At 42.5% G+C, this 12,459-nt stretch overlaps 1 protein-coding gene across 6 annotated transcripts in view; it reads right to left on the reverse strand.

The window, feature by feature from the left end:
- Positions 1 to 8,839: 8,839 nt before the first annotated feature.
- RTN4 (reticulon 4) overlaps positions 8,840 to 12,459 on the reverse strand; it is a 49,176-nt gene continuing 45,556 nt past the window's right edge. For all 6 annotated transcript variants that reach the window (XM_044292156.1, XM_044292157.1, XM_044292158.1 and 3 more), the window contains 2 exons: positions 11,824 to 11,882; positions 8,840 to 9,943 (listed from right to left, as the gene is read on the reverse strand). In XM_044292156.1, coding sequence (XP_044148091.1) covers positions 9,901 to 9,943; positions 11,824 to 11,882 — 102 coding nt within the window. In that variant the 3' untranslated portion in view covers positions 8,840 to 9,900. The remainder of the gene's footprint in view (positions 9,944 to 11,823; positions 11,883 to 12,459) is intronic.

Raw genomic sequence — 12,459 nt, forward strand, 5'->3', positions numbered from 1 at the left:
GCTTTTTTCTTGCCATAATACAAATTCTAAAAGTCTATTCAGTAGGACTATCAGCTGTGTATCCACCTGACTTCACAACGCAACTGATGGTCCCAACCCCATTTAGAAGGCAAGAAATCCCACTCATTAAACCTGACAGGGCACACCTGTGAAGTGAAAACCATTTCAGGTGACTACCTCTTGAAGCTCATCAAGAGAATGCCAAGAGTGTGCAAAGTAGTAATCAAAGCAAAAGGTGGTTACTTTGAAGAACCTAGAATATGACCTATTTTCAGTTGTTTCACACTTTTTTGTTATGTATATAATTCCACATATGTTAATTCATAGTTTTGATGCCTTCAGTGTAAATCTACAATTTTCATAGTCATGAAAATAAAGAAAACTCTTTGAATGAGAAGGTGTGTCCAAACGTTTGGTCTGTACTGTGTATATATATATATATATATATATATATATATATATATAAAAATAACATTATAGGGAAGCAGGAGTACCAGCAGTATCAGAATCTCAGTGAGTCAGACACTGGCACAACCACCGGCCACCATGCGCTTTTTAAATACTGCTCCTTCCTCCTCCCCCCGGAAGGCTCTCTCAATCAAACTTCATCAGCAGTGGCGACATCCCCTCGCAAGTGGTCCCATGTTGTAGGGAGGCAACAAAAGTAGATGAGTAGATGGGGTCAGCAATACCATAGGGCAATATACCATCCCAGCAAAACCATATACCACAGAACAGCACAATACACTGCCCCAAAAGCTATCCCTCTGCCTGAAAATCTGTGGTGGCCATCAATAGATACAATTTTCTATCTTTCTACAGTTATCCCTGATTTAGACATAGTGCAGTGGGCATAGAAGTGATATGTGGGTCACAGCAGTTGAATTCAGGAGGGCATGTGTGGTTACTGGCTGGGTACATGAGTACCTGGCCAGCGGAGGAGAGGACTTAGGTGGCTCCCTGGGCACTGGCCCACCAGGAAATTTTCCTGTAAGGTCTATGGCCAATCAGCCCCTGCAATTCGTTCATCTTTAGTCTATTATATTTTTTAAATTGTAATTTAAGTATATACATGGTACACAATTTTATATAAACATTAACCTAATTATCAAGAATAGTTGCATTAGCTGAAAATGTGTTAATCGCTAAGGAATCTAAAAAAAAGGTACTAAAATATTAAGGTTGGTCTCAGAGGTAGATTTCTTCTTGGTAGCTAGCAAGGTCTACACTGTCTGAAGCTCTTCTAGGCAGGATCTTCATCCAAAATCCAGGCTGAAAGATGGAATTGGAACAGATCAGGGAGAGGATCCAGAGAATGAAGTGCATTCCTCTAGGGAAGGTCACAAAGTGGGTCTACTGAGGGTCTGCAACCAGCAAACCAAGGATTATTGATGTCCTTTCTTGTTATCTGAGTACTGTGGAACTCCTGACTCCAGTCTGGAGTTAGTGTGTCTTCTGCAGTAGGATGATTGTGAGGGATCAAAGAAAAATCTATCAACCTTCTTGTGGCAAAAAGTCCACCTAGAGCTGACTCCACCTACCAAAGCTAGAAAAAACAGTTTAGACACCATTCCCCCTGCCTCACCCAGGTTTAGCTCAGATAGTCAGCTACCATTTTGTCTTTACTTATATGGCAACATGAAATTCTGCCCTCTGAAAGCTACTCACTACTAAGCCAAGCAGGCTGGCTGATCAAGTCCAACCTTCCCACCGGTGACTGACATATCATACTGCAATTGTGTTGTAGGAGTAGATGTTCATGTCTTCCCTTCAAGGGATTGACAGCATTTAGTGCTGAGCGGATGTAATTGAAATTTGAAGCAGGCCGATTTTTTTGGGCTCTAAGACCCTGCCACCGACTTGAACGGGAATGTGCTCCCACCCCGATGAACTGGCAACAATTGTTAACGCTGGATTCACACCTGAGCGTTCGCGATGGAGCGCTCTGAATGCGCGATTGTATGGGCGTTTGCAATCACGCATACAGAGACAAGCGAACGCCCATTGTCGAGCGTTCCCGAAAGTCTATGTACGGGAACGCGCGACAAGACGCCCCAAAGAACAAAGAAGCTCATGTACTTCTTGGGGCGTCGGGCGTTTTACAGCGCGATTGTACGCTCTGTAAAACGCCCAGGTGGGAACCATGCCGATAGGGAAGCATTGGTTTCTCCTTGTTGAGCGGTTTACAGCGCATAGGAACTCGGACGCTCAGGTGTGAACCCAGCCTAAGATAAAAGGGTTCTTCATTCAAGATACTCCCAACTAATTTGTTTTACTCCTTGGTCCACCAAATGAGGGATATCCTTGTAAGGGACGACAGATGAAAGACTGTCCAAAGAAATTGGAGAGCCATCACAATTTAACAGGATCTTATGTCCCTGAAAGAAAAGTGGTAGGAAATGATCTATCACTCTGTGTATAAATACACATTGAAGCTAGAAAGGGGGCTTATTTCTTCCAGACTGTGTGAATGAGACATTACTTTAGGTTTGACAGTCAGTGTTTGGTCAGTGATTTCAATCACTGATTTTTAACCCCTTAGTGACCAAGCCTGTTTGGGCCTTTATGACCAAGCGTTTTTTTTCCGTTTTTTCATGGTCTTGTTCCAAGAGCTATAACTTTTTTATTTTTTCGTCTATATAGCTTTATGAGGGCTTGTTTTTTACGGGACAAGTTGTAGTATTTAATGGCACCATTTTGGGGTACACCTAACTTTCTGAATAACTTTTATTAACTCTTTTTGGGAGGGAGATGGGGAAAAATAGCAATACTGCCACTGCGTTTTTACATTATAAATTTTACGGCGTTCATTTTTCAGTACAAATAACATAATATCTTTATTCTCTGGGTCAGTACGATTACAGCGATACTAAATACTTATAATTTTTTTTTTTACGTTTTACTTTTTTTTTCTCCAATAAAACCCCTTTTATTAACCAAACAAATGATTTTGCATTGCCACTTCACAAGACCCATAACTTTTTTTTTCTTTTTCTATGGAGTTGTGTGAGGGCTTGATTTTTGAGGGACAACTTTTATTTTTCATTGGTATCATTTTGGAGTAAATGCCGCTTTTTGATCGCTTGTTATTACGTTTTTTTCGGTGGAAACCAAGAATAAATTAGAAATTGTAATTTTTTTATTTTTTTACGGTGTTCACCATAGGGGATAATTTATGTAATATTTATGTAGTTTGGGTCGTTACGGACGCGGCAATACCAAACATAAGGGGGATATTTTCTTTTTGCAATTTTGTTCATTGAAAAGCGTATTTTCAATGGAAAAAAAAAAGCATATTTTTTTATTTTATGGATTTTTTTTAATTTAATGTGTATTTTTTTCTATTTTTTTTTACTACTTAAAAGTCCCACAAGGGGACTATAATATACAGTATTTTGATTGCTTTTAAAATGTAATGCATTACATTTCAATAGCAATGCTTTTCAAAGATTGACCAGCAGGCTGCGCCAGAGGCACAGCCTGCTGGAGAGAACTGAAGACAGGCTCGGGGCCCTGATTGGAAGCAAGGTAAGCTTCCCAACACATCAGCACCCCGCAATCGCATTTTCGGGGTGCTGATGGGAGACCGAGGGACTCCGCTCCCTGTGTCACCACTTTACATGCAGCGGGCACCATTGCGCCTGGCATGTAAAGGGTTAAACAGCCCGGATCGGCACTTCTGCCGGTCAGGGTTGTGAGAGCCGGGTCCGCACTCCCTGTGCAGCGCTTAGACTGGGCCGCCGTAAAAACGCAGCAGCCCAGCCTAAGGCCCCTTAGTGACCGCCATAAAAACACGTATGGGTGGTCACTAAGGGGTTAGGCCAAAACCAGCTGCGGCTCTAAACGAAAAAAGGAAATTAAAACAAGGAATAACTAAATTAAAAATAAAGGACGGAAGGTATGTAGAAGAGAATAAAGGGCTAGCCGACTGCCTTAATGAATACTTCTGTTCAGTTTTTACAAAAGAAAAAGAAGGACCTCCACTAGAAAGGATGACTATTAAATCGTTTGATGCATGTGTCTTTACAGAGGAAGATGTTCTAAGTTTGCTGTCTAAAGTGAAGACAAATAAGTCACAGGGGCCTGATGAGATACACCCAAAATTATTAAAAGAACTTAGTGGTGAGCTGGCAAAACCGTTAACAGATTTATTTAACCAATCATTAGTAACAGGAGTCGTCCCGGAAGATTGGAAATTGGCAAATGTCGTGCCCATTCACAAGAAAGGTAGTAAGGAGGAATCGAGCAACTATAGACCAGTGAGTCTGACATCAATAGTAGGCAAATTAATGGAAACCCTATTAAAGGATAGGATTGTGGAACATCTAAAATCCCATGGATTGCAAGATGAAAAACAGCATGGGTTTACTTCAGGGAGATCATGTCAAACAAATCTTATAGATTTTTTTGACTGGGTGACTAAAATAATAGACGGTGGAGGTGCAGTAGACGTCGCATATCTAGATTTTAGTAAGGCTTTTGACACTGTCCCACATAGAAGACTTATCAATAAACTGCAGTCATTGAGCATGGACTCCCATATTGTTGAGTGGATTAGGCAGTGGCTGAGTGACAGACAACAGAGGGTTGTAGTCAATGGAGAACATTCAAAACCAGGTCATGTTACCAGTGGGATTCCACAGGGATCTGTACTGGGACCAATTTTGTTTAATATCTTCATAAGTGATATTGCAAAAGGCCTCGATGGTAAGGTTTGTCTTTTAGCTGATGACACAAAGATATGTAACAGGGTTGATGTTCCTGGAGGGAAACGCCAAATGGAAAAGGATTTAGGAAAACTAGAAGAATGGTCAGAACTCTGGCAACTGAAATTTAATGTGAATAAGTGCAAGATAATGCACCTGGGGCGTAAAAACCCAAGGGCAGAATATAGAATATTTGACACAGTCCTGACCTCAGTATCTGAGGAAAGGGATTTAGGAGTAATTATTTCAGAAGACTTAAAGGTGGGAGCAGAATGCTTGGATGTATAGGGAGAGGTATGAGCAGTAGAAAGAGTGAAGTGCTTATGCCGCTGTACAGAGCACTGGTGAGACCTCACTTGGAGTTTTGTGCGCAGTACTGGAGGCCATATCTCCAGAAGGATATAGATACTCTAGAAAGAGTTCAGAGAAGAGCTACTAAACTGGTCCATGGATTGCAGGATAAAACTTACCAGGAAAGGTTAAAGGACCTTAATATGTATAGCTTGGAAGAAAGAAGAGACCGAGGGGATATGATAGAAACTTTTAAATACATAAAGGGAATCAACTCGGTAAAGGAGGAGAGCATATTTAAAAGAAGAAAAACTACCACAAGAGGACACAGTTTTAAATTAGAGGGGCAAAGGTTTAAAAGTAATATAAGGAAGTATTACTTTACTGAGAGAGTAGTGGATGCATGGAATAGCCTTCCTGCAGAAGTGGTAGCGGCAAATACAGTGAAGGAGTTTAAGCATGCATGGGATAGGCATAAGGCTATCCTTCATATAAGATAGGGCCAGGGACTATTCATAGTATTCAGTATATTGGGCAGACTAGATGGGCCAAATGGTTCTTATCTGCCGACACATTCTATGTTTCTATGTAAACACAGAACAGATGCAGATCTCTCCCTTATACCTTTTGTCTGTGGAGGCTCCAATCCTGTTTTTTGTTCATAATCACTGATGCTAATTACTGACCAAACACTGACGTGTGAATGAGGCTTAAGTCTGGGGAAGTGGCACAAAGGAAATAAAGGTTGGTGCACCGGACAAAGGAGGATATTAGAAAATCACGCCTGCAAATTTGCTGTGCTGCAGCTGGATCTCTGCTGCTCCCCATTATAGTTACGGAACGGCCTGCCAGAACCATTGATGCCAGTGTGAAATAGGCCTAAGGGTCTGAAACTCTGGATTCTAACACGGTTTATCCAGATTCATCTCAATACATCCAAGTTTCACCTGGGATTTGGTGTGGATCATGGAACTTCTTGCAAAAGGGCATGGATTTTTTTTTAGAAACCTGGAACCCCTTTTTGGCTGAGGCCTTGTCAAGAATATCATTTAAGGGGCCTTTACACTGCACGATGTTCAGGCAGATTAGCGATTGTTGGTGCAGTCACCTCAGTCATCATATTCCAGCAGCAGATCATGCCGTCTAGACAACCTCTGCTGATGGCAAACAATGATTCTGTATGGGGACGATTGATGGCATTAGTGTCACTCCTCCCCATAAGGTGGAGGGGATCACTGCATGTAATTGCAGCCGTCTTCTTCACCAACAAGCAAGAGACTGTAAGGAAGAAACGCTACCTTCCTGACAAACGCTTTCTATATTGGGCCATGTAAAAGGGCCATTAGGGTAGACCAAATGTCACAATTACAAGGGTAGCACCATCTTTGCTCTTAGAACCGTGATGCTCTCTCCAAGATTTTAAAGGGAGTCTTTCACCTAATCAGTGGGTTTTAGACCGCTCAGATCAGGTTATAGACTCTTTGACCCTCATTACAATCGTACCTGAGAAGAAGTCAGGCTGGGAACTGGCCCGCACCTGCGCACTGCTATGGGCAGAGGAACAGCTATTCATATTGTGCATGCGCCGGCAGGCTGTCTTTAGTTGACTGGCGCATGCGCAATATGAAAAGCTGTTTCTCTGCCCATAATGGGCAGAGCAGTGCGCAGTTGCGGTCCAGTTCCCAGCCTGACTACGTCTCTTACTGCTCACGACGTCCGCCGGCAGGAGGAGGTGGTAATAATAGGACAGAAGGGCTAAAAGATGTGTTTTTCTGGGCACGTCTAAAAGGCTCAGATTAGGTAATAGACTCCCTTTAACAAATTGTCCTTCAGACAGTTTGATAAGGTAGCAGGCCTACTGTGGCTGAAAATTGACAGCATCAGCCAATGTGTCTTCCAGGAAGTCAACCTTAAAAAGTCTGACCAGGATTTTATTATTAATGGCAGATCCTGAGGCCTTTAACCTCAAGTTGACTGATCCAGAGTGTTAAAGATCTAACTACCCGGGCTAGAAGTCAGCTTTTTCCCCCACAGACAACCCAGTTCTTCAAAAGGAGAAAGATGAGTAACCTCGTAGCCACTGGTGCATCAACCCTAGGTGCTGTCAGTCAAATTCTCACCAACTAAAAAGGTACTTTTTTTGTTAAATAGCAGCAGCCATAATTTAAAAAATAACTTTCTATCATAGTTCTTCCATTTATTTCTGAGAAGCACACTAACTTTCTTACAGAAAGGGAGGGAAAAAAATTGGCCTCTGCAAGCAAGGGCTTCAATAACATATGATTACACCACAATGTCACGGAGCATAGAGCAAGCATATACTTATCAGTAAGGACGTTCCCCTGCTCTTCAGTGGAGATAAAGAGCTGCGTTTACATGCAGCAATCACCTCCACTGTTTGAGGACGAGCAAGGTCTACTGATATCACTTATCCAGACTCTTTCTGATGAGATCACTGTTTGCACTGTACAATCTGCTGCCCATAAATGATGATTGAGGTGCACACACAGAGGATCATTTCACCTGATGAATGTGGATTTTTGCTAGTTCATCAGGTTATCTGCAGCAACTTTACACAGGATTATCATTGGGAACATTTGTTCCTGATAACCTCAGTGTAAATCTAGCATTCCTTCACCACTTTTGGTAGGTACTAACCAATATATACTGGGAACGCTCCATGAGACCTGCCATTTTGGAGATGCTCTGACCCTAGCTCTTCAAATTTGGATTTTGTCAAAGTTGCTCAGAATTTTACAGCTTGTTCATATTTCCTGCTTCCGAGACATGAAATTCAAGAAGTGACTGTTCATTGCTGAGGCATATATTCTATCCTTTGACAGGTGCCACTGACACAAGATAATCAGACATCATTGGAACTCCAACAACTATGTAGACTTTTGACCTACACAGAAAGATTTGGTTTAGGGACACAGAGTGTACCAGTACCGCATGGCAGATAGACGTTTTATACCACATCTACCCAAGCAGTTCCGCATGGCACTGACCACTACAAAGCCAGCTAAGTCGCAATATACACCTGTATTTTGGCACACTTCACCTTACACGACGAGTTTGACGGGCATCAGCAGACATTATGCTGGTAAACACTGATTGTTTGTTGCAAACGTCCCTTTCTTCTTGGAATCACATCAGGTTTCCGCTCTAGAAGTGGCCCTGTAGCTCTTTCCAGAACCTGTCACACAGTTGACCTTCGGTGAAACCACGCACATTACTGTAACGCTGCTTTTCCAAAGTAATTGTATATGGATACATTTTAAGACACTATTTTGTGTCTTTCTAGAGATGTGAGGTGGCAGAGAAATCTAAACTTTAAAAGGGTTGATTCTGACAACATACGGCAAATACAATGGACTGTAAAGGAAGGAGTACGAGAGGGATGACATCTTGTGTGTAACGCAGGAAACTCTGGTGTAGGTTGTATGTAATGGAAAGGAAGTCATGTCTCAACAATTCAGTGCTGCAGGATGGATTTTATTTTAAATATTTGCAAATAGCTCTCTAATCTGTTTCTTGTGGGACATCCCTACTCTTTCTATGCATAGGAGCCCATAACTGGCAGCCCTATATGAGCCTTCATACAGAGATAGCCGATAGCCCACTGGACTCCTGAGCATAGAAAGAGCAAGCATTTCAATCAAATTCCGAGTTGTGCTGAATCATTTCCCACAATATCTAGCAATCTGCTCGTCTCCTGCTGCCGGCAGATCCGACAACCTGTTCAATGTGACCGGTTCGCTCTGGTCCCCTGCTTTTTCTCCCAACAGGGCAGATAAGCAATGCCACCACATACATGATAAAAACCACGCCATAACCCTGTGTCAAGTTTAAACAAGTTAAGGTCTACAAGCTTTATTGATACTTGGTTTTCTCTGGTTTGACATACAGTATCACAATGCATTCCGTAGACTTGCTTCAGCACATTCCTGGAGCTGTGAAACACTTCATCACGTTGTGTTGCAACGGGTTTGACTTTTCCCCTATATTTGCAGCGTTTAGCACTCGGTCCACAAAAAGTTCAAGTCACTGTAAATATGTTCGCGCAAAAAAAAAAAATAACTCAACTACTGAGCATTGAAACGTGGAAGTTCCTAAACCGGTATACATGACTTAGTTGCTCATTAAACAGACACTAGTGTTTCTAGGGGGAAGGATTTCCTTTAAGTGTGTGTGTGTGTGCTACGGAGCTACATGTTAGAATGTCGTTTTGTTTTTTCCTAAAAATAAAAAAAATAATGGAAAGCATTGTGGAAGCGACTATGTTCTCTGAAAACACTATAGATATTGGCAATTGATAAAACCATAAAATCACGAGATGGAGCTACCATCATACCGGACAGAAGCAGTGTTATTTCTCTAGGTATGGTCACAAGGGGGTTTCGCTTTGTAGCGGGTTCAGTGCTCGGGAGGGCTTAAAATGCAGAGCGCTAGGCACCGGGCGCCCAGTCTACACTGAAGCAAATCTCGACTTGCTGTACGTACACAGTGCAAGAACTTGTTAACACGAAGCCCATGAAAGCTCGGTAAGTCTACGTCTGAAGCACAATATACAGCATGCTAGAAAACAAATAGAGTTCTGTATTAGACGGTGCTTCACACAGGAGAAACAGAAAAATAGTTTCAAACCCTTACATAGCAGCTTACAATACTCAAGAGTGAAACACATGGCAGTAAAACAATTGTTTCTTCCTTAAACACTGCGATGCGAAAAAAATAAAAATATGGGGGGGAAAAGAAAAAAAAACGAAGAGGAAATTGGGAAATTGCACTGCAATGTCAAGGCTGGTCTTCCCTGACCCACCCAGTGTAATCCAAATACACAGCGCTCAAATTCTGAGGCTCCTATTGGTATCTGCGGCAATCTTGATTTGTTTAGTAGCGATTAATCGGCTTTGCGTTTCAGTCCTGGGACTTTAGAAGCGATCCTATAGAAAAGCAAGAATACGGAAATTAGTATGGTGATAACATCAGAACAATTAGAAGGACTTGTGCACGTAATACAGGCTGCAATAAATGGCGTCTGCTTTCTGCAGATAGGCAGCACCATGGACATGGTTTCTGCTCTTTTCATATCATAGAAAGTAATTCTTTACGGTACATAAAATGGCTCCGAGGTGATGCTGCTACGACGCTGCTGTACGGCAATTTGGTGTTGCCTTAGAACAGAGATCAGCAACCTTTGGCACTCCAGCTGTTGGGAAACTACAACTCCCAGCATGCTTCCTTCACTTCTATGGGAGTTCTGAGAACAGATAAGCAAGCATGCATGTTGGGAATTGTAGTCTATCAACAGCTGGAGTGCTGGAGGTTGCCGATCCCTGCCATAGAACAAGAATCACTTTCTCATGCCCTATTAATACTGTGGATATCATGGCGAGGGGTGAAGCGCGGTGAGTCCTCTATTAGTTAGAATGGAAAAGACGTGATGAATAGAGCCTGTCCATGCATTATAGGTTTATCCATTCATTATAATGGCTGCCATACAACCCAATGTTTACCCTGGCGTGCCCAACCGTCCTCTGTGACAATGGCAGATTGTCAGGAAACAAGAACTCTGTGACAAACACTCTTATTGCCACCTATCCCTTAAAAGGTGCACACGGGTTAGAATAAAGAAATCCTTTGAGGCCTTTTTCTTCACTTTTTGCCTTTATTGCATTAGTACCTTTCAGAATGAATGGTTCTATGGGAAAAGATTCAGTATACCCTACTTGTTCTATGCCTAGTCACGCCATCACTGGAAGCCTTCCCTATATGAACATGCATACATAGGCAGCGGTCAATCACAGGGCAGGACAGCCTACTGGACTCCTAAGCCGAGAAAGGTCCTCAGTATCTGATTGGTGGGTGTCAGACACCTGGGATCCCTGCCAATCAAATGTATGAGAAGGCACCAGTGCTCCTGTAAGTGCTGCAGCATCCTCGCAGCTTACCCTAGACCAGTGACATCAGGTTCATCAGACATAAGGCCTCGGTGCAGCTCAGCACCATTCAAGTGAATGGGTCTGAGCACAGGTACCAAGCACAGCCGCTATACAATGTACATGTGCTTGGTGCGCATGGAGAAGGCCACGGCGTTACTGCGAACACCCGTGCCTTTTGAAACAGCTGGTTCACTTAACCCTACGTTAGGGCTCATGTACACGAACATGTGCCGCCCGTTTCGTGCAAATTGTGGTCCCCCATGCACGGGCACCATTCGGTGGGCTGGCGAAGACGGATAAAGCCCCTTTCAACTTGAATGGGTCTAGGATACGTCTGCACTGCAAAAAAAAAAAATATATAAAAATAGAACATGTTCTATATTTTTGCAGTGTGAAGGCATGGACAGAAAAACACGGAAGCACTCCGTAGGGTTCCATGCCTTCGTTCTACACCGCACCTTCCGGATTGCACACCTATTCAAGTGAATGGGTCCGCATGCGTGATGTGGTGCACAAGGCCATATATTACAAGTATATATATTGCGGACCTGCAAAACTGGCACCGGCCAACAACGGCATATGCATGAACTCTAACAAGCAGGGTGTCAAGAAACCCGACAGCTGGCAAATGACAAAAGTTGACAATCATCCGACTCCATCAATTTTTGCCTAAGGATCTGATGTGTGAAGCAGAAGGAAGGCACGCTGGATTTCAATGCAAGTCGCTTGTTACCCTTCCTTTTTTATGTACATCCGCTAGTGATGTGTGAGGTACCGCAGAAGAGAAGGGTATCCGTATACTGTAACAGGATAACACATGTACAATATTGAGGATTTCCACTCCTATTCCCAGGTATCAGTGTAAAAATAAGGATACTTACAAGTCTGTTGTATTTTTAACATTCTTGCTTATGAGCGATAGGTAGTGATCAATCTGAGTCTGTAATAAAGGGGAAAGTATCATTAGTTCAGTACAGTAAGGTCAGTCCAGGGAAACCATCAGGCCATCTAGTCTGATATTTTGTTTCTCTTAATGAGAGCACTAAACTGAGTATTACAGGTTTGATACCTTTTAATGGCCAACAAAAATAGAAGTAATGATGTTACATAGCGAGCTTGAGACATCACCAGTCTCTTCATCAGGCATACTACAAGAATATATGAAGAAACAGCAATATATGTAGGTCACAAGAAATAGCAATATATGTAGGTCACAACCAGAGGTACGCGCTGGTTCTGTTTCTTCTCATTGTATTGGAGAAGTTGACTTCTGGGGACCTTGGTGGCACTTGTGATCTGATCTTCAATTGAAGTAGGATGATAGCCCTGGTGTAAAAATGTCCTTTTCAGATATTGTAAATGCTCATCCCTGTCTGATGGGCTGGAGCAGATTCGGTTATATCTGACGGCTTGACTATAGATGATGGACTTTTAAATATGTTTGGGGTGGAAGCTGTCCCATTTGAGGTATGTAGGCCGATCAATAGGTTTCCGATACAGGGATGTCTGTATTGAGC

The sequence above is a fragment of the Bufo gargarizans genome, chromosome 4, assembly GCF_014858855.1.
Source record: "Bufo gargarizans isolate SCDJY-AF-19 chromosome 4, ASM1485885v1, whole genome shotgun sequence".
NCBI lineage: Eukaryota > Metazoa > Chordata > Amphibia > Anura > Bufonidae > Bufo > Bufo gargarizans.